This window comes from Pseudorca crassidens, chromosome 20 (genome assembly GCF_039906515.1).
Source record: "Pseudorca crassidens isolate mPseCra1 chromosome 20, mPseCra1.hap1, whole genome shotgun sequence".
NCBI classification, from domain to species: domain Eukaryota; kingdom Metazoa; phylum Chordata; class Mammalia; order Artiodactyla; family Delphinidae; genus Pseudorca; species Pseudorca crassidens.
Genome location: NC_090315.1, coordinates 44,826,619 through 44,848,913, shown reverse-complemented (window position 1 = coordinate 44,848,913; position 22,295 = coordinate 44,826,619). Strand labels below are relative to the sequence as shown.

General features: G+C 49.9%; 1 protein-coding gene and 1 non-coding gene across 11 annotated transcripts in view; both read right to left on the bottom strand.

The window, feature by feature from the left end:
- Positions 1-381: 381 nt before the first annotated feature.
- Positions 382-454, bottom strand: TRNAE-UUC (transfer RNA glutamic acid (anticodon UUC)). Its single transcript has one exon. It is a non-coding gene; the product is annotated as a tRNA-Glu (tRNA).
- An 11,087-nt stretch (positions 455-11,541) lies between these two features.
- CDH3 (cadherin 3) overlaps positions 11,542-22,295 on the bottom strand; it is a 115,600-nt gene continuing 104,846 nt past the window's right edge. For 9 of the 10 annotated variants that reach the window (XM_067718550.1, XM_067718548.1, XM_067718547.1 and 6 more), the window contains 7 exons: positions 21,468-21,709; positions 20,940-21,085; positions 19,922-20,146; positions 16,558-16,764; positions 14,566-14,696; positions 14,050-14,196; positions 11,542-12,418 (listed from right to left, as the gene is read on the bottom strand). In XM_067718550.1, the coding sequence (XP_067574651.1) occupies positions 12,209-12,418; positions 14,050-14,196; positions 14,566-14,696; positions 16,558-16,764; positions 19,922-20,146; positions 20,940-21,085; positions 21,468-21,709 (1,308 nt within the window). In that variant the 3' untranslated portion in view covers positions 11,542-12,208. The remainder of the gene's footprint in view (positions 12,419-14,049; positions 14,197-14,565; positions 14,697-16,557; positions 16,765-19,921; positions 20,147-20,939; positions 21,086-21,467; positions 21,710-22,295) is intronic. The other variant, XM_067718545.1, reaches the window with a different exon arrangement.

Sequence of the window (22,295 nt, the reverse complement as noted above, 5' to 3'; positions counted from 1 at the left end):
GTGGCCAAGCGGAGCAGCGGGGCCAGGGGCGGAGGGAGGAGGACGATGGCACAGAACGGAGGCTAATGCGCTAGGCCCGGAGGTGGAGTGTGTGTGAACCTCGGAATCAGAGGCCCAGCCAAGTTTCCCACCTTTCTTAGCCCTGATTTCCTTACTTGTCAAATGTGGGTCATAATGTCCTTGTCACATGGCACAATGAATGTTATTAGATCTGTATATTAAAAGGATCCCACTGCCCTGGCCACCCGACTGGAGTGGGATAAAAGAAAGTGCTCTGCAGACTACCTGGCTTTTAAGAGTTTTCTTAAGAAAGTTTCTTCTGTGTGTTTTGTTTTTTGTTGTTGTTGTTTTTGCTGCACTGCATGGCTTGCGGGATCTTAGTTCCCCGACCAGGGATTGAACCTGGGCCCACGGCAGTGAAAGCGCCAAGTCCTAACCACTGGACCACCAGGGAATTCCCAAGAAAGTTCTTAAGATGAGGGGCTGATGATGATGGTAGCTTTACTTACTATCATTTCCTTTTGGAGTTCTCATTGGCCCCATGTTATTCACAGCAGTTAGGCTGCTCTTGTTTAAAACCTCTCTCATGGGGTCATCCAGGATGGGGTGCCCTCAGAGCTTCAGGACTGGTTGGTCCAGTGGCACCCCACTTCCTCCATCCCCAGCCTTCTCACCGCTGGGCCTTCCAGGGGTAGACGGCCTGACTTGTTCCTCTTAACTCCCCGCCGCCCACAAGTGCCTGGCAGCTCATGAAATGACACACACAGGGGCCCTGAAGCTCTCTCCTTCATGCCCTGTGCTCAGGCCTCACCCCTCAGCTTTTACTTCTATCCAGTAAACCACCCCAAGGGAGGAAGTGAGGAATGTGAAGTAAATGATGTGGGTTCCCTTCGTGATATGGTGCCACCACTTCTCCTCTTCCTTCCTCGCTAGCTGGCGGCAACGTCCCTCTCCCATCTCTAGTAGGAAGGAGAACAGACACTGTGAAGCTGGCACTAATGCCCCTCCCTCCCGGGGTCACCTGGCCTGTGTGCAGCCTGGAATCCTCTCCAGAACCCCACACCTGCAGAACCCTACTACACCCAAACATCTCCACTTACATGTCCAATAGGCACCTCAAAGTGCTCAAAAATACAGGCAAGTTCAGAACCAAACGCATCATTGCCCTTCTCCAACCTGCTCCTCTTCCTGTCTTCATTTCCGAAAATGGCAGCATTATCAACCCAGTCAACCCATTATCAACCTAATCTAGTGCTTAGATGAAGACACCTTGCAACCCTGCCCACCACTCTGTAAATAGTACCTCCGTTAACTCTGCTCAGTTAATCTTTTGAGTTTGCCTGTTTCTTGCCAGCATCCTGGCTGATACGTCTGGTCTCCCCTTTTACTCCTTCTCCCTCTCTAATCCATTCTCCACACAGCAGCCCGAGGGCTCTGCCTCCCTCCCTCATTCCTTCTTTTCATTTTTCAAGTCTAACTTTTGAGATGGGTAAGGCATTCACCTAGTTCAAAAATTACAGGACACAGAAAAGGTATAAAGTACAAGTGTCCCTCTCATTCCTGTTAGCCATCCGCCTAATGAATTCCCAGGCCTCTCCCCGCGGTTAACGGAGTTTCTTTTGTATTCTTCTAGAGCCATGCGGTCCAATACGCTGGCTACAAGCCACATGTGGCTATTAGATTTAAATCTAATCATTAAGTTAAATTAAAAATTCTGTTCCTCGGTCACTCAAGCCGTATTTCAAGTGCCATGTGTGGCCAGTGGCTACCATGTTGGTCAGCAGAAATACAGAACATTTCCACCATCAGAGAAAATTCTATTGGACAAGGCTGTTCGAGTTTCTCTCCGCACATTTAAGTAAAAAATTCATATAGTCTCGTTTTCCTCCTCTTCTTTTACACAAGAAGTAGCACATGTTCCGCATTGTTCTCCAACTTGTTTTTTCACTTGACAAGATACCTTAAGGATCTTTCCACATCTGTGCATAAAGAGCTTTCTTGTTGGTTTTCAGTTGTGGAATATTCCATGCTGTGAATGTGGCAGAGTTTATTTAAGCAGCCACCCACTGATGGACTAAGGGTTATTACCAACCTTTTGCTCTCACGGTCAACGCAACAACGGTGAATGGCCTTGTCCATCTGGAATTTTGCATGTATGCAAGTGTCTATAAAGAACACACCCGTGAATTATCATTCTAGAGCACCGATTTGGTCATGCCTCTCCCCTGCTGAGCACACACTGCTCCTCCTGATCTCCTTCTCCAGCCCACGGCAAACTCCTATGCAGCCCTCAGGTCTCAGCTTGGATGTCACCTCTTCTGGGAAGCCCTACCCGACTCCGCATCAGGTCAGACTAGGATCACCTGCCCTGTAATTGCCTGGTTCTTCCTGGTCTCCTCCCTCAGTCTGGAGCTTTATAAGGGAGGCTTGGGGCTGTCTTGTTTTTCCATGTATCTCCAGGGCCTGGCACTCAGTAGGGGCTCAATAAATATTCGCTGAATGATGAGGTGGGCACCAAGTTCCAGCAGTGGTTCTTTCCAGCACTTTGTGGGCTCCCAAACCAAGGAGCTGATGAGGAGAACCCCCAGCAAGCAGCTGATTCAGATGGGGAAACTGAGGCACAGAGGTGGCAGCCTTTGGATCAGCCCCCTTGACTCCAACCTCTCCTTTTTTTAGCCCACCTTATAGTTAATAACAACAATAATAACAGTAGTAATATTACCTGTAAGGTTAATATTTATTGAGTATTTCTATGTGCTAAGTGCTGCTCTAAGTGTGTTACATGCATTAACTTATTTGATTGTTGCAGCAACTCTGTGAGGCATATACTCCCATTATTATGCCCATCTTATCGGTAGAGGAACTGAGAGCTTGTGTCACAAATGGCAGAGAATGACTTGAACCCAGGCAGTGGGGCTTCAGAGCCCACACTCTTATGCACTCTGCTGAGCTATCGACCATTCTTGGCAGCTTCTCCCTTTTCTAAAGCTCACTGTGGCTCCTCACTGACTCAGGCCCAGAGCTTCTTCTCTTGTCATCCCAATCCCCCCACCCTGCCACCCTGGGTCCCATCCCTCCCAGCTTGACTTAGTTTATTTTCTACTTCATTGGCTTCCCCCTGGAACAAGATCCTGAGACTGGAGCCAGACTGGGCTCTTCTATCCACTTGCTATAGCTACCTTCTGGGCCTCAGTTTTCTCATCTGTACAACAGGTCAATGGCAAGGGAAAGCATGGTACTCTCCTTTCTTTTAGCCCCTTATCCAACTCCTATACATCTTTTAAGGACAACTCAAAAGGCTTCCTCCTTCAGGAAGTCTTCCCAGATTTCTCTAGTCCCTAAAGTTCCCTCCCACTCTTCCCTGAAGGCAACTTTTAAGACTCAGATTAGCACTTAATTCTTCTTTTATTTTCCGGATTGTAAGTTGTCCCCCATGCCCTCCCCACCAAAGAAAGTGATACTCTTTGAAAGAACATATAAGATAAAAAGTAGAGCCTCGGTCTTTGAAGTACCACCTTCATTGTTATTGGCATACCTGAGTCCCACCTTCACTAACCTTTACTTAACATTGTTTCTTTAAATGGACTCATTATCTAAAACATAAAGAAATTTATTTTAAGTGAAAAACTAACAGTATTGTAAATGAAAAACCAGCATCACTTGCCGTAACTAAAGTAAAAATAAATACAATGATGACAGAACAGTGTCATTAATTTCTAGGCTCTCCTTCTCCGGTTAAGAGAGAGAACCATAAGGGTTAAAGTCATTAAAGATCTGCTAAGCACAAGAAAAGGGGGACTCTTCCCTTGACGCAAGCAGGATTGAAAGAAAATGGAACAACTCTGTCTGCGTGATTCAGGATCACGTAAGACTTTAATACCTTGCTCACCCATCACCTCACACCATTCCACATCCCACCACAGGCCCGAAGCCCACACTCTAGGAAGCAATGACTTGATCAGAACAGACAGAACCAGCTTCATCTCCCATCTCTGCCCCTCTCTAGCCTCCGTTTGCTCCTCTGTAAGATGGCATGAGCATAACCACTCCAGGACTGATGCAGGGTTAAATGAGATGTCACAAGTGGCGTTCCTGGATTCTCTCAGCTCTGCTGCTAACCATCTGGGCATGACCATGGGTGACTTACCCTGCTTCCCTGGGCCTGACTTTCCTCATTTCCAAAAGGTAAATTATAGGGGAATTCCCTGGTGGTCCAGTGGTTAAGACTCTACGCTTCCACTGTAGGGGGCACAGATTCGATCCCTGGTCGGTCGGGGAGCTCAGATCCCACAGGCCACATGGCACAGCCCCTCCCCCGCCCAAAAAAAGAGGGAATTTACAAAACCTGCCTTGAGGGTCGTAAAGCATGTTTATTAAACGAACATTTATTGAATGTTCCAGGCCTACTATGTTCCAGGCACTATTCCATGGGATAGGGATGTAGCAGTGAAGGAAAGAAACAAAACTCCCTGCCCTCGTGGAGCTTATATTTAAATGGGGGGCAGGGGACAAATAGATAAAATATACAGTATAGTATGGTGAGAAGTAATAAATGCTAAGGAAAAATAAGGCATGGTGGGTGGCGGCAGTGTTGCAATTCTGAAGTGGGACAGAATCTCTGACAAGTGGACATTTGGGTGATGCCTGAAGGAGGTGAGGAGCCATGAGGTCCCCGGGGGAACAGCAGGCCAGCCAGAGGGCACAGCGAATGCAAAGGCCTCGAGGTGGGAAGCAGCCTGCACGAGTCCCAGAAGAGCAGGAGGCTGACGTGGCCAGAACCACGGTGGGACTGAGGTAAGAGCAGTGGGAGGCGAGGTCCCAGGGGCAACGGCGTCAGATCCTGCAAAGCCCTGTGGGACATTTTAAAACTCTGGTTTTGATTCGGAGTGAAACTTTAGCGTATTGTCTTACACATGGTAAGTGCATAATTCACAGAAGCTCTAAAGGTAGTAATTCCCATACTTACTTAGCACTGTCTCCTCAGAAGGCCTCGGCTGTCAGGTTCCAGGGTGACAAGAGACCTGCCCTTCCCTGCCCTATTGGTTGGCCCTGGTTTACTGGAAGGCAGTGGGGACAGGAATGGATGGAACCCAGCCCAAGCATTCCTGACCCACCCATCCCCTCTCAGATTGCTCTCCAGGCCCTGTCACACCCCTGCCGCTTGCTGGGCAGTGGGCACAGGAATGCTGAGGCAGCTGAGGGCTGGGCTCCGCCCCTAACTTGGAGAAGGCCTAATAACAAGCAACAAGAACAGTAATGATGGCAGCTACCACTTACTGCACCCTAACTGCCATCAGACAAAGCACTGAGTGCTTTTCACATGTCACCTCCCAGCGGCCTCTTTTCACCCCTTTGAGAGAGGTGTGGTCTTGAGGGAAGGGAGGCTGTGGGTCACACCCACCTCTGTGACCTCTAGGGGCTGCACTCTTCACCAGGGCTCTGTGCTCGCAGACTTGGGGCTCCTTTCTGACAGGCTCCCCACTCAGTCCGGGACCCCCGAGAGACAAGAATCTTGTAACTCCTGCCTGCCAGCTCTGCAGCTGCTGCAGGCCCGGACAGGTCCAGGCAGCCCCCTCAGTGGCTGAGAAGTGAGCAGAGGAGGAATCAGGTTTCTCCAGCTCCTGGATGGAGGCAAGATTGCTGAATCAGGCCTTTTCCCAGGGCTTCTGGAACCAGGCCTTGTCGTGAACTCAGCCTCCAGGCTGGCTGTGGAGGTGGCAGCCCAGGACTGGGCACCTGGGCCTTACCCCGTACCTGTCCGACCTCATCTCCCACTGCACTCTTGCTCGTTCCCTCTGCTCCCTGCTGAACTCGGCTGAAATCCCCGCAGCACTCCGGCCTCAGGGCCTTTGCACAGGTAATTTTTACTAGACATACCTGCATACTCGCTCCCCAGTACCCTCCAGTCTTTGCTCAAATGCTCCCTTCTCAGTGAGAAACGGAATAGTTCCTGCCATATCAATAAACAAAGGATGTCACAGTCATCAATGATTACAGCCCTCCAACAAGACCTTGTGAGCCCTGAGGAAACTCAGGAAGTGAAAACACAAGATACTGGCCCCAGATGGTTGAGGTGCATATCAAAGGAATGATTTCAGTGAGCCCAGACTCTTGCATCTTCCCATACATAGAAAAGCACTAAATTCCTTAACTTGAGATATCTGGTTTTCTTTAATTAACTATAATCTTCTGATACTCCCGACTACCTGCCCTTTGTTGCAAAACTCGAAAAATATCCTGGCTCCTCCCCTCGCCTCCTCGAGCAGTTTCTCAGAGCTATCTGAAACGCTGTCTCCCGGGCTGCAGTCCTCATTTTGCCCCAAATAAAACTTAACTTGCTGGGGGGCTTCCCTGGTGGCACAGTGGTTAAGAATCCGCCTGCCAATGTAGCGGACATGGGTTCGAGCCCTGGTCCGGGAAGATCCCTACATGCCATGGAGCAACTAAGCCCGTATGTCACAACTACTCAGCCTGCGCTCTAGAGCTTGCGTGCCACAACTACTGAGCCCACGTGCCACAACTACTGAAGCCCGCGCGCCTAGAGCCCATGCTCCACAACAAGAGAAGCCGCTGCAACAAGAAGCCTGTGCACTGCAATGAAGAGCCCGCACTCACCACAACTAGAGAAAGCCCACGCGCAGCAAGGAAGACCCAACACAGCCAAAAATAAATAAATAAAACGTAAATAAATTTATAAAAAAAAAACCCTTGACTCGCAACTCTCACGTTGCACATAATTTTAAAGTCAACATCAGCAAGGCCTTTCCTGACTACTAGAACTGAACCCTCGCCCCAACCCCTTACATCCTATGCCCCACCCCAGCTTCATCTTCCTCTATAGCCTCACCTTTCACTGTACCATCTATATTGCCGAGTCATCTTGTTTATTGTCTGTCTCCCACGGAATGTCAGCAGGATCGCCCTTAGACTGGGCAGGAAGGGCCTTCGCTCTGTGCATTAGAAGGCTCTGCTCTGGCCCTCCTGCCCCTCCTATGGAGCTAAGGAGCTGTGACTGCTAGAACCTGTGCCCCCCACCCTGCCCTCTAGACCATTCCCTGCATAAACTGTCCCAGGCCCTCCCCAGGTCTGTCCTGAGGGCAGCCAGCACAGCCCAGGTGTGTACTCCTAGGCCCAAGGGGTGGTCAGTGGAAAGCTATTTGTGTAGGTCGGTGGACAGAGCTTGGACAGGTGGGCTGGGGAATACATACACACACACACGTGCACAAGGACCCTCATGGTGTAGGATGGAGCCTGGGGTAGGTAGAGTAGTAGGCTGACCACCGCTCCTGGGCTGGGGTCTAACTCTGCCTGTGCAGCCGCATTCTGCCTAGTACTCTAGGTGTCTGGGAATCCAGATTAAAACCTGGCCTTCCAGATCGCCATGAAGACATGCTTGTCTATGTAGGAAGATAGGATACCTTTTATTTAACAGTTTTTGACCGAGACTCACGTGGTAGGTGGGCCCTACACATTTTTTTTCCCGGAGCCCCCCATATATTAGGGCTGGGATTTTTAAGTTTTCTGCATTTCTGTATCCCCTGCAACCTAGAACAGTGCCTGGCATAGAACGCATACTCAAATTAACAGTTGTTAAATTAAGGAATAAAGAAGTCCTGGGGTGATGCCCCACATGCCCCAGATGCAGTTGGAAATGCTGTGGCTTTTGTGTGTCAGGACCTTAGAGTCTCAGGGTCAGGTGGGGCCAGCTCTGCTATGGAGGAGGCTAGGCCATACCTGAAGAGCCTCCTCCACTGCCTGCCCGCCCCATGTTCCCAATGTAGCTGGAGTTTTTTCCTACTGGTAAAAAGAGCACATACTAGGGAATTAAGGAGACCTGGACCCCAAAACTGTCTCTGTCACTTGTGTGAAGGGCACGGCCACATGTGTGGCCGCATGCGTGAAGGGCACGGCCAGTCACCACCCGATAAACAGTGACCGCCGCCACTATCACCGTCACCATCACCATCACAGTGTCCAAGGCAGTTCCTGCCGCACGGCAGCCAGTGTGGCTGTTCCACCCTCAGCTTCCCTAGCCCTCAGCGGCCAGGCTGGGAGGCGCTGGCCGTGCTGTGGTTCGAGTGGATGGTGCCCTCTGCTGGGCGCAGAGGGGAAGGGCCTTCGGAGAAGCCACAGCCACCCTAACCACGGACGTCCCTTTCTGCAGTCGGAACGCTAAGGGTAGGAAGGGCTGTTTCCGCCCAAGCTGTGAGTGTGGAGATAAAGGAGCAGCACCCAACGCTGTCAGTCTGTCAGCCACCACCATGCAGTGATAAGAACAACACTTAGGCAGCGCTCCTGTGCCAAGCACCGTTCTAAGCGCTTCACAGATACTGACTCATTTACTCCTCCACCTTCCAGGTGAAGAAAGTGAGGCACAGAAAGGTTAAGTGATTAGCCTAAGGCATCGTGCCTGGAGGTGCTGGGATTTGAACCTGTGCCCAGAACCACGCCTCCTGGGTGGATTATTTTCGTGGGAGGTGGGAGGTAGGCTCTGCCTTTAGCCAGAAGGAGTGGAGCCCCCAGTGAGTCTGGAACTGGACACAAAGGGCGTGAGCTGCCCAAGGGGCTTCCCAGGGTGACTGCCCCCACCCTTTCAATGGCAGGACCGTTGCCCGGCTGACCTCAGGGCCCCCCCTTACTGGCCATCCCTCAGCATTTCCCTACCTGGGTCTTCTTGCTGCATCCCTGTGTGGGCCTGTGGTTAAGGAAAGTCCATGTCTAGCATAGGAAGCCAGGAATTTGAGGCCTCAGCTACTTGCCAACCTTCCGGGGATGAAATCCATCCCCTCAAGCCCCTTCAGGGACTGGCAAAGCCCACCTGGTGAGATGGCTCCTATCTTCAGCCTTTTGGGGAGGAAAAAAAAGATTGTCAGGTCAGCTACCAGGGAAAAGGCATGGTGAGAAGTGAGGCTTGGGTTCTGCCCATCTCTGCCCCGCTGGAGCGATCTTGGGGAGTCCCTGCTTTTGGAACCTCTATCTTTTCCAACCTGAAAAATGACAGGGGTAGATTGGGGGCAATTTTCAAAATGCTCTGCATTTGGGTTCTTAAGGAGAAACACTGGGAGGATGAGGCCAAAGGCAGGTCTCTGGGCACCCTGACTCCTTCTTCCCACAGCTTTACTTCAATTATTTTCTTTGTTGGACTTGGGTTCTGCAACTTTGGCTTTAAGTCTGGGGGAAAATCATTTAATAGAATGAGCCTGAGGGGTCCTTTCAGCACCAACCCGTCTGAACCCTCCACTTAGAATTAGGCAGCCTCGATCACAACCAGGACCACAGGCCCCCTCACCCCTCCCCAGTTGGAGGGCTGGCTTTTTTCTTTTTCGGCTATACTGCGTGGCACGCAGGATCTTAGTTCCCCAACCGGGGAGCGAACCCACACCCCCTGTAGTGGAAGCGCGGAGTCTTAACCACTGGACCGCCAGGGAAGTCCAAAAAGGCTGGCTTTGAAGCATCTGAGGAGATGGATGCTCCAGGGAATTTATTTTATCATTGTTAAGGGCGAAAAACTACAAGTACTAATGTCCATGGATGGCAGTAAGATTACATACATGCCAGCACATCCCAACTAGATGTGATGGAGACGATAAGGCAATCCTTTTACATCCTGTTATGAAAAGATATAATGCAAAATGTGTATGTAACGCATAGGGGGGAAAAGATTGGAAGGATGCACGTTCAACTGTTAGACCTCAAACTGTGAAAGATTCACATTCAGGGGAGGCAGAGCAAACATGCAGGTGGTCCCCATTGGTATGGGCCACACTGGTTATTTACAGTCAGCACTCACTCAGTGGTTAGCACTGGAGACCTACCAGCTGCAAATAGTTTGACTTATTATTATAGGCCCTAAAGACCAGAGTCCATTTTTCAGATGAGACGCAGGTCCCGAGTGAGAGAGTGACATAACATCCAGCCCTGTCACACAGCCCAGGCTCGTTCCTTCCAAGTCACTCAGGGGCTGGTGGCGGGTTCCATCACCAAGGGAATCCAGATCCACCCGCAGAGACGAGGCTTGGCTAGGAAAGGCTGCTTTTGCTCCTCCGCTCCCTCCAAAAATCTCAGGGGAGGAAGGCCAGCCTGCACAGTGGCTCCTTGGTTTTATTATTAGTCTCAGCTGAAGATAGGGTTTCAGGCTTTATTCAGGCTTCTCAGAGAGGCATTTAAGATAAGGGGCAGCAGGTGTTTGCTGGCTGAGACACCTAATCCTCCCCGCACAAACTTAGCAGCAGTAGCAGCAGGGCCCTGGTAGAGGGGAAGCTGAGGCTGCGGGAGCCAGATGCTGCAGCTTGAGGGAGAGGCAGGAGGTGCTGTGACCGTGGGCTCAGGTGCTACGGACCAAGGAGCTTTCTTAGCAGACTCAGTTCCCTTTAAACTTCCCCATCCAGGGCCTGAGGCTTCAGGACACCCACGGCCTCACGCTTCAGAGCCTTGGTCTTAAACTCACGGGTGCATCAGAATCACCTGGAAGGCTTGTTAGACAAGATTGCAGGGTCCTGCTTGCAGAGTTTCTGATTCGGCAGGCGATGCCGACGCTGCTGGCCCAGGAACCGCGCTTGGAGTACCATTGCTTTAAAGAATCAGTCACTCCTGCAGGAAGGACACATTGATTTCAACTTCAGCGACATCTTCAGCTTCACTTCGGATTCTTTTCTTCTGGTTCATTGCAAAGACAAATTTAAAACTTCGCTTTAACAAAGACACACATGGAATCCCTGCTGCCTCTTCATCCTTATTCCTGCATCTGTGCCCTGGTGTTGTCAGGAATGTTCCAATTTCATTGACATCCTGGGTGAGTTCTCTAATTTTCTGTCTGGCTTGATTTTGATGATGATCAGGCATCATTTAAAAAAAACACAATGAGGCCATTCTTTAAAGGAGGAAGATCCCCTCAGAGGGTGACTGTGAGGATTTGTTTAGAGGAAGTAATTGAAGTTAAGGGCTGTTTGGGTCTAAAAAGTACTGAATAAATGGTAGCTGTTACCAATGAACACAGATAGCGCTTACCATGTGCCAGATGTTAATTCACTTAATCTCCATGAAAACTCCCCATTTTATACATGAAAAATCTGAGGCAGGTAGAGGTTAAGGGACTTGCTGGGAAGGAGCGGAGCCAGATTCTCCCCAATCCCTGCCTTTCGACACAGAGCCCACAGAACAGGAGAGGAAATCTTCACGTACTGCACCACGTATGTGTGCAGCCACTGGTCCAGAAAAGACATCGCCTGCAGCCCTGGTGCCGCTAAGCCCAGGGGTAAGCAAGTTAACGGTTCTCACACAGAGTTAGCAGTTCTGAATCTGTAGGGAGGACAGCAGAAGGTTTGCCCCTACCTGGGCCTGTCAACAGATCCTGAGCTTCCTCTACCATCAGGAGGAAGCTGGGGGGAAGCCCGCAGGGCTAAAAGCATTTTCTCCCCCTTGCACAACTCTCAAAGTTCTCGAAAACCACTGAATTGTACACTTTAAATGGGTAAATGATATGGTGTGTGAATTATACGTCAATAAACTGCTATTAAAAAAAAAGTTCACTCCCCTGGCACCTCTGGGAAAAGTTCCTTTAATAAAAAAGTTCTAGAACAGTTACAGCATTGTCATCACCCTTCCTCTACAGCACTCGATAAGGAAAGTAAAAAATAAAGGACCACCTAAACACGCTCGGTATAAAAACGCAGTAATCCATTCAAACAGGAGGCCTCGGGGTCCAGACATCAGAGAGAAATGCAACGCGTGAGGGCACATGAGCCAGGCAGCTCTGGCCTGGGCTTCTGGAGGACCCCAGGGGCGGCTGAGGACCTGGTTCTAACTTTTTGAAAATAGCATTAAAAAAAAAAAAAATCCAGATTGCAATAAGAGGCCTCTTTCTAAGGAGGAGGGTCCATTCCAGAGAGAACGTCAACATGGGGGAGTCAGAGTCAGTCCAGGCCCGGTACACAGGGCTGAGCATCTTACGGCAGGGGAGAGACTCCCGGAAATTCAGCAGCCCTGGCCGAGGCTAAGAGGTTTCCACTGTTGAAATCAAACTGCCCGGGTCCCTCCATGCTGAAAGGCTTAGAAACCTGCCCCTTTAACGTCACGCCTCTTCCCTCCAAGTTGCTAAGGCTACTTCTCAACAAGCTTCGAAGTCCCTGGCCGAGGTGGGGACGGAGACCCCTTGGAGATGCAGCTGCGGGCCTGGTGTTTAGGCCCCCGGCGCTGCAGGCAGGGAGGCCTAGTCGTCCTGACCCCCGCCATACATGTCTGCCAGCTTCTTGAAGCGGCTGCCCCATTCATTCAGATAGTCGTAGTCTTGGTCCTGGTCGGAAGCAGAGGAGGTGAGCGAACTCAGGGAGGCGGCATCGGAGCCGCTGCCCTCATAGTCGAACACCAACAGGGAGTCATAGGGTGGGGCCGTGGGGTCCGTGTTGGCCGCCTTCAGGTTCTGGGGGACAGAGAGCAGGGGGTTAGGAGCTGCGGGATCAGACACCTGGCAGCTGTGAGAGCCCCGGCAAGTTAACTGAGCCTGCATTTCTCCATCTGCGAAGCCAGCTCTCCCCTCCTTTAAGGTTTTGAAGGTTGAAAATGAAATAATGCACATAAATCCTCAGCACAGGGCCCAGCCTGGAGCGAGCGCTCAGTGTGACAGGCCAGCAGTTCAGGGTGGGGGCTCTGAAATCAGACTGCACACACGATGTGTAAACTTAACCTCTCCGTGCCATTTTTTCCCCCCTCATCTCTAAAATGGGAAGACTTCTTATAGTTTTAGAGGAATAAATGAATATACGTAAATATAAAAGCACTTATTAGCATAGTACCCGGCATATAGTGGAACACTATTTCCTCATTTGTGAAATGAGGAAGACAACAGGTTTCCTACTCTGCAGAGTTGATGCAGGCAGGCATTAATTGAGACAGTATCTGCAAACTGTCCAACACAGATATTCCGGAAACTGTCTTCATCTAACTGGAGGGAAAATCTCCTGGTTATTTGGCTCCAAGGCAAAGTTGCCCTGAGCAACTTTCCCCAGCCACTTCTGTTTTTGCACAGGATTCTCAAATATGCTCAGGCTAAAGAACAGAGTCTGACCACCAGGCTATTTCTAGAAAGCAAGAAAGGTAAGAAGGGTTCAAGCCAAAGTGAGGTATCCTGACCACCCATTGAGCTCTGTGCCCACTGCTGCTTCCTTGAACTCCCCAAATCCATCCATCCTCCCCTCCTTCCTTCTTTCCTCCCTCCCCTCCCATCTCTCCCTCCTCCTTCCCTCCCTCGTATTAAAAACCTCCTTTAACTGACTGCTATCAAGGTACCAGGCTGTGCTAGGCTCATATCACTCATCTTCTATGTACCTAGGTTGTGGTTCTCACAACCCTGGCTATATATCTGATTTCTTTGGGGAACTAAAAAAACATCAGAGCCTAAAAAAAATGAATGTCTGGGTCCCAGGCACTGATATTTTTCAAAATTCCTCAGATAAATCAAATATGTGACCAGAATTGAGAATATCAGATACACTTAGCTATTAGCAACAGTAGCTATCATTACCTAATACATGTTAGGTACCAGGCCAGCGGTTCCCAAACTTAAATTATCTGGGAATCCTTAAAAGATTTCTGAAGCTCCAGTCACAGCCGGATCAACTGAATCACAGTCTCAGGGGGTGAGTCAGAGGCTCCGTTTTTGATGTTCCCTGTGCTAGCACGGTTCCAAGTGATCCTGCATCCAACCCCTAAAGCACCCTACGACAGAGGACACCAACTCTGCTCCAGATTGGAATCACCTGAGATCTTTAAAAATTCAAATCCAGGGAGTCTGGCTCCAGAGTTTTCTCCTGACAACCACTACATTTGCTGAATAAAAAAATAATTCCTAACCTATTCTTAACCACTCTGAAACTTAGGGTTTTATGGAGGAGGAACAGAAGCTCAGAAGTTACTCAAATATGCCAGAGGTCACACGGCAGGTTGGAGGTAGAGTCAGGATTTGAACCCAGAGCCAAGACTCCAAGCCCGTCTGTGCTCGTGCTGCTGATGCTTGAATAAAGGGCTGCCCTAGGATGGCCCCCCATGCCTCACCTCGATGATGAAGTTGCCAATTTCATCTGGGTTGGCTGGCCGTGGACGGTATGCGGGTGTGGGGATGAAGGTTGGCACCACATCGTTGCGGAGAACCAACTCAGGCCGGGCCTCCAGGCCCCGGTGGAGTTGGGTGATGTCATAGTCCTTCATGAAAGGGGAAGGTCATGGGATGGAGAAGGACCCTTCCACTCCCCCCGTTTACATTTCACCCTAGTTCCGTACCATTTGGATGTTCTGGTTCATGGGTAGGTCTTAGAAGACAGATAATGTCAGAGATCTCTGAAAGCCCTAGTTTCCAAACCCCCTCCTCCCCAGTTAAGCACAGGTTCAAGGTCAAGGTGGCTGGGGCCAAAGAGACTAGAGCCATGGACCAGACACCCTCTCAGAAGACAGATGCTTCAGACCAGGGTCTGGTTGACGCAGCTGACATGGTTAATTGGTTGACCCAACCATCCCTGCCAGTGGCTGTGGGGGCCATCCACCTCCCGACCCCCAGACCCCCCAGTGCCCCACCTGGTCCTCCTCGCCACCCCCCTCTTCGCCGTAGTAGAAGACGTTGTCACGGGTGTCATCTTCTGGGAGCAGAAGGGGCTCCTTGATCTTCCGTTTCTTTCTCACCAAAAACAGGAGCACCAGCAGGAGGACTGCAAGAGATGGGGAGTGTGAATATTCACCCCCCAGCAACCACACGGCTGGCCAGGACCCACAAACCCCCAGAGCCCCATCTAATTCTAGACCCCTCTATTCAGTTGCCAGAGCTTAACACACTTCAGTGGCCCCCTTGCACCTAGGAAAATCCCTGACTCCCATCAAGCCTACAGGACTGGCCCCTGCCTGTCTCCAAGCCTCCCTGCCACCCAAGTCTAGTCACATTGGCCTCCTCGGGGTTCCTCAAATATACCCAGCAGTCTCCCACTTCAGAACCTTCAACCAGGCTCGTGCCTCACCTGGAACACTCTCTATGCCTATGCATGGCTCTCACCCTTGAGCTCTCAGCTTAAAATCACCTCTTCCTACTGGCATTCTGACTTCATTCCCCCACCTGTAATTCTGTATCATTTTACTGTCAGTCTTCCCATATTGGTGGTACTGGTCCTTAAGGAAACCCTCCTTTGTGGGGATGGGAATCTCCCAGCAGATGTTGCTTTTCAACATGACTCTTTTTCAGTCACTAGGTGTCCTCTAATAACCATAGACTTTAAGTTAAAAGCAAGACAGTGTGGGCTTCCCTGGTGGTGCAGTGGTTGTGGGTCCGCCTGCTGATGCAGGGGACACGGGTTCATGCCCCGGTCCGGGAAGATCCCACATGCTGCGGAGCGGCTGGGCCCATGAGCCATGGCCACTGGGCCTGCGCGTCTGGAGCCTGTGCTCCGCAACGGGAGAGGCCACAGCAGTGAGAGGCCCGTGTACCGCAAAAAAAAAAAAAAAGCAAGACAGTGCAACTTTGATATAACGCAGTAATGTGAACTTAGGTGCAAATGCTATTTTGGCATTTTAAGAGAGGGACTAGGTTTTAGTAATATGGTTTGAAAGGCTGACAGTCTATTTGGACACAGTGGGGACTGGCCAGCTAGTGCCTAGTTGCTCGCCTTACCCCCAGTTAATCCCATATGAGGAGGGTACCCCCTGGCCCTCTCTATGGCTGTTTAATGTAAGAGGGTAGAGCCACTGTTTAGCTTTATCCCTTTTTTTGCCTGCCGGTGGAACCACTGTCTCCCTCTGGCCAGACAAAACTGACCTAGCCTTCTTTGGGAGCCCATGGGTTCTCACCTCCTTACCCAACTTTTTTTTAATCCATAGCAACACCTATTTCTCTGCCAGATTATTTGTCGTTTGCTCGCTGCACTGGAAAGTAAGCTCCATGAAGGCAGGGACTGGTCTGTTTTGTTAAGAGTTGTACCCTCAGCGCCTAACAGTGCTTGCTACACAGTATGATGACTAACTAAAGCTTGCTCTTGTATTCATATGTGATTGAATGCATGTTTTCTGTGTAAGGACAATTCAGAGAGTGAAAAAAGCAAATGTGATAGGTTCTACCTTTAGAGGAAAGAAATTAGTTTTTAACTAAACATTTCTGCTCATTAGACCAATGGCTCTCAAGCTCTAACATGCATCAGAATCCCCTGAAGGGCTTGTTAAAACACAGATTACCGGGTCTTACCCCTAAGCTTCTGAATCAGTAGGTCAGGAGTGGGCCAGAGAATTAGCCTTTCTAACAAATTCCTGGTGATGCTAACGCTGTTGGTTGGAGACCACGACTTCAGAACCACCGCTCTAGCCACTAGATGATCTGACAGCAGGGTCGAGTCTGCTCCCCAATGCATCCCCAAAGCCTGGCACCTTCCAGAACCTCCATAAACATCTACGGATTGAATGACACTCTGGGAATTAAGAGTTTAAGGAACAGTTGCACAATGTTGGTGGCCCCTTAGTCCGTGAAGTTCAGGGTAGAATCAGGTCTTCTAACTATCCTGTCCTCAGAAGGGGAAGGGTGCCGGCACTCACACAGCAGAGCCAGGACAGCACCCAGGATGGGGAGGAGGAAACTCCCCTTCCAGCGTTCGGGGCAGGTCTCCACATGGCCGTGGCAGTCGCACACGGTGGCCCTGATCACCGTCAGCTGTTCCTTGTTGCCGTGGTCGGACAGAGAAAGGTGCACGTCGTATGTGTCTTGCTTCAGGAACTTCTTCAGGAACAAGGCCACTGTGTCTCCTGGAGTGGACAGATAATTATTCATCTCAGGAGACCACAAATGGTGGGAACTGAGCACACCATGACGGAGGTTTGAGGAGGCAGCCTCTGCATCTGGGCAACAGGAAGCAATATCCCCAAAGCACATTATACCAAGTGTTAAAAACTGATATTCGGCCAAAGCCAAATTTACCACTGTGGAAAGGATTATTTGGATAGAAGAATAAATTCATCACTTTATTTAAAATGAATCAATAATCACAGCATTTTTTAAATACGATGTTTTTAAAAAGTCATGGCATGTAGAGCCAATAATTTCTCAGTACCATTAGCTGCTAGATTATTCCTTGCCGCAAAACAAACAAACATTGTTCTTCCTAAAAGATAGCTAACCCAATCTTTTAATATTTACATTAACTGGCCACCTGCTTTCCTATTTGAAAATTCACTACCATTTATTATTGCAGCATTTTGCTCTTGCAATAGTAAATATAATGTTTACACCTCAACTGTATGATAGAATTTCAGTATCCGAAACACGGATATTCTGAGTGAGCATCAATTATTAATAAATCCAAAATGCATATGACTTGGTGATGTAACTGATGTTGTTAAGCAGATCAGAGAGGGTGCTAACCTGTGTTATCCCAGCATTAGTGACTGCACACAAGTTCAGAGATGCCGGCAGTGAGGCTGCAATGGGCACTGTGCTAATCAGCCTTCAAAGGCCCGGGGTGGGCAGCAGGCAGCCACAGAGCAGAAGCCAAGCCTCAGTGCGGCCTGCACGACGGGTACCACTCTGGGGAGGGTGTGCAGCACTCCTGGAGTGGGGAGGGGGGCTGTGTTTGCGGGTGAGAAATACAGAGTCAGAGGCCTCTCTGAAGAAAGGCCTTTCGTTTAGACCCAAGTTTCTCAAAGAGGGCACTATTAGCTTGGATGGAACTATTCTTCATCATGAGGAACCTTCCCGAGCATTCAAGTCCTCACCACTAAATGTCAGTAGTGTCCCCCCATCACTGGGACATTCAAAACCAACCCCACGTTTCTAGCCCACCCACCTTCAGGCTTGCTGGCCTATTTCAGCAGTGACCTCAAGCCATTTTCAGTTCAAAGGCTCTGCATGCTTGCTGGGACCCTCTTAGTTAAAAGGCCAGAAGGGAGAATTCACCCTGTTGCCATTTGGCAGTGGCAGGCAGAGAGAGTTCTGTAGGCTGAATGTTTGGTCTACCAAGTGGAGAGGCTAACATGGGGTATTTCACCCAAACATCCCTCCTGCTATCCTGTTCCCACGCTGGAGGGCTGAGTTCTCAGCTGATGATGGTGCTGGTGGCGGTGTCAGTGACTAAACTGACACTTACTATGTGCCAAGCCCAACTCTGATATCCACCCGAACTTTAAGAGGCAGGTTCTGTTATCCTCATTTTACAAATGCAGACATTGAAGCTTAGGGAGGTCAAGTAAGCAGCCCAAGGTCACACAGGTGTAGAGTTTGGATTAACTCCTCTGACAAAAAAACACAGTCAGATAGAACAACTAAGTCAAAACCAAGAACCGGGTATCAATGCTAGTATCAGGTGTTGGCACCACTGAGCTTTGGGCCTAATGCTCACACTTGACAGAGTCAGATCTGTGATTGTTTGGGAAACAGTGGTGGTGAAGATGGCCACTGACGTCTACCGAGCGCTGATACACCAGCCAAGATGCCTTTCAGGCACTCATTTAATCTTCACAGTGATTGTATGGAGGTAGGTACTATCATGGCAGCATTCTACAAGTAGGGAAACTGCAGAACAGTGAGGTTCAGTAACTTGCCCACAGCCACGAACCTCGTAAATGCAAGGGCTGGATCTTGAACCAAGGCATTCTGGCTCCAGAGTCTACGCTCTGTAAACGATACAGTCAGGGCGGGGGAAAACTGGCTTCTAGGCCACAAGGTGGTGACAGGAGACCAACTTGGGTTCCCTCAAGGAAAGGTGCTGGATATACATCCCCAAATCACAGGAATCATAAAAACGAGACAAGGTGTGTGTCTGAAGCAGGTCTCCCCAGTCCTTTCTGGGCGGGGCTCAGCAGCAGTAATAGGTACCAGGCGTTTTGTTACTTCGGGGCAGAACCTGAATGTTCTGGCTCCCCATTCCCCTCCTGGGGGACTCTAGCCCCAAGAGGAAGAGGAAGGTGCTTTAAACCAGAGTGAGCACGGTTTCTCCAGGGGCCTTACTGGCACTTGGGCCTGGATACCTCTTTCTCACACACCTGGGTCCTTGCCCACTTGATGCCAGCAAGTCCTCTCTCCAGTCCTGTGACAACTGAAAAACCACTCAAGGCTGAGGAGCTCCAGGGGGATGGGAAAGAGGAAGGACAGGGAGGTGGCTGGGAGCAGGGATGTGGGGGTGGGGGACCCCAGCTTCAATTTCTGCTCCACTGCTTATCCACACTGTGCCCTTGGGCACACTATTTAACCTCTCTGAGCCTCATTCTCATCTGTAAATAGGGATAAAAATACTGATCACAGAGGATGGTAGAAATATTAAATATGGAAAAGTACAAAAAGCATCTTGCATATCGCCAGGGTTTGATAAATGGTAAGCTGCAAAGCATCCTGGTATGGCAGACTGCCTGCATTCCAATCCTGGGGCCGTCATTTTCTAACCATAATGCCCTTGGCAATATATTTAAGCTTCTGTAAGCCTTGGTTTCCCCATCTGTAAAATGGGTGCACATGCATGTATGTGTGAGATAACAGTACCTTCTTTACAGGGTTGTTGTGAGGTTTAAGTAGCCGAATCTACTTAAAGCACACAGAGCACACAGCAAGCATAGCACACAGCACATAGCACACAGCACATAGCACACAGCACCTAGCACACAGCAAGCATGCTCAGGCATGTTAGCTGTTATCCCCATGCTGGAGTTCTGACTCCCTCATTATGTGAGAGTGAGAAAGGCACATCCCATGTCTCTGGGCCTGTTTTTCCAATTGTACAGGCAGGTGGTTGAGCTAGAATGGTGTTTAAGGGCTCCTGTGGAATTCCAAAGGCTTACACTAAGTTAATAAGCAGCATTTAACTGACATTCTTGAGGAGACTGGTAATTCGGTGACCCACAAGACACTGGGGCAAGAAGGTGTGTCGGGTCTTGGTAGGGGGCAGACACCCATCTGCCACCACCACTCAGTTACCTTTCTCATTGACCTCTGCCGTCCAGTAGATGTCCGAGTCGTGTGTGAGCCGGGCCCGGAAAGGGGAGGTGTGAGGGGACAGGTCCTTGTCTGTGATGTTCAGCACCTGAGGCAAAGGGCTTTGGTTGCAGATGGTGATCTGACGGGGCTCAGGGACCGGGCCATGGTCGTTGACATCCATCAGTGTTAGCAGGAGGGTCCCCGTGCCAGTGGTGGGAGGGCTCCCTGTTTGTAATCACACACATGATCTCTTTTCAGCATGTGCCCTTGGTTGGGTTGATGAATCAATGTTAAGCTCTCCCAGGACCTACCCAATCAGCCTCAGGAGGGTCCTATTTACTATCTAACTGTAACCTTTCAAGAGCCTCTGAACACTAGCTTCATTATAGATCAAACTAGTGATGACAAATGCATGGCAAACATACCATCATTCTCATTTTGTGTCCATGGCAGACATTACTAACTGATCACAGCACAGTTGCAGCCACTTCATCCAGACAGCCACTACCAATCTATTACAAAGAGAAACCTATTGGCCACCTCAGGGTTGATGCAGTGTTTGCTGATCAGCTTCAGGGAAGTTTTGCTTCCCAGCCCTGCAGTAACCTCTCGCCTGCCTCCAGGCCTTGGTTCAGTATGTGTCAAATAGAGATGGTAATTACATCATCACCCCCAATCCTGTCATGGTGTGACATCACTAATCAATCATGACACTTTCCAGGCAGCCCTTTTCAATCATTCATAAGGGGAAACCAACAGGCCAATTCAGGGCTCAGTGAACCACAAACTTAGGCTGAAAGGAGTCTTCAGGATACTTCCTAACTCCTGGGTCTTAGGGAACTTGAAACCAGCCAACCCTAGGACCACCCTTTAAAAGACCCCTCTGAGAGACCCCTTTGACCTCCCAGCTAGGATTGCTGACACCGCTTCCCCACACCACACTCTGTCTGTGGAGGGAACATGCGGTGTCCTTGGCTCCAAAGGTGCTCATGTGGAGGGGCTGGGAGGAAGCTCTCACCATCATCCGTGGCCAAGACCATGACTTCGTAGATGTTGGTCCTCACAAACTGCTCATCCTCACGGTCCAAGACCCCTGCAGCAGTGACCTGCCCACTGTCTGGGTCCATTGCTAGCCACCCTGCTGGGTCTCTCAGGATGTGGTAGCTGGAGCAGAAAAGTTGAGAAGAATCACACTCAGAATACTTAGAGTTCTGGAGTCATCATTCAAAGCCTCCTCATGCCAACAGGCAGAGGGTTTCATAGGACTCAGGGCTCCTAAGCAGGATTACGTGGAAAATGCATCTCACCCCCAAATGGGAGCCTGAGCAGAAGGTGGGGTCCCAGCAGGGACATATGAGAGGGAGCAGGAATACCTGTCCCGTGGACTTCAGCCACATGGAGGGTAGGAACGGAAGGCCCTGTACAGGGGTGACGTTCAAAATATTTAATAGTCTTTATGGCAATTAGAACAAACTCTGGCTATAATAAACAACCCATCCAACAGTACCCACGCATTTAGCTGAATTTAAGCCCAGCTCCTATGTACCTGATCTTCTGACTCCCGTTGTCGGGGTCCCGCGCGGTGTAGGTGCAGACAGGCTCGCCGATGGAGATGCCCTCCTGGACCTCGATGACTTTGGAGGGTGGGACGAACACAGGCGGCTCATTCACATCCTCCACGTGGACCACTATGGTGGCCGTGGAGGTTGGGAGCTTCACCACAAAGGGAGCCTCGTTGATCACTTCAATGTACAGGTTGTGCTGGTTTTTGGCCTCGAAATCCAAGCCCTGGGACAGAACAGGAAGGAGGACCTGAGCTGCCATTTTGTGAGGAGGCCCCATGCAGTGCTGTGATGCCAGAAGGGCCCACAATGGGGGGCTGGAGGCTCCCACCAGCAACAATACTGCCCCTTCCCTACCCCATAGAGCCTCCTGCATTTCCTGAGTGGACATTCAGTGGGGCCTCTCAGACCATCACCCCAAAGGCAACTAGAGTAGTAAGCCCTAAGCCTAGAACTGGTTCCCTATGGGGTGATGACACCCCCTAGGGGGTGTTGTAGAAACTTGGAGGAAGCATTTCTAGGTGTCCTAATGACTGGGGATGCCACTGGCATTTACAGGCTGGGGCAGGGACACAAAGAACTGTCCCATATCCCATGTGACTTGCCAATATCACCATGGACATTCATGTATTTATGGGTGTGATGTTCTGTTTATATTTATAGTCTAGAACGTGTTTTACATACAAACCGAGTTTTTGGTGTGGTTTTAATTTATACTGAATTTTCCAGGAATGCAACTTCTGAGGGGAGCTTGTAATTTGATTTGTTCACGTCTTTCCCAAAGTTGTTTATTTGCTGTTCTGGAAAAACAT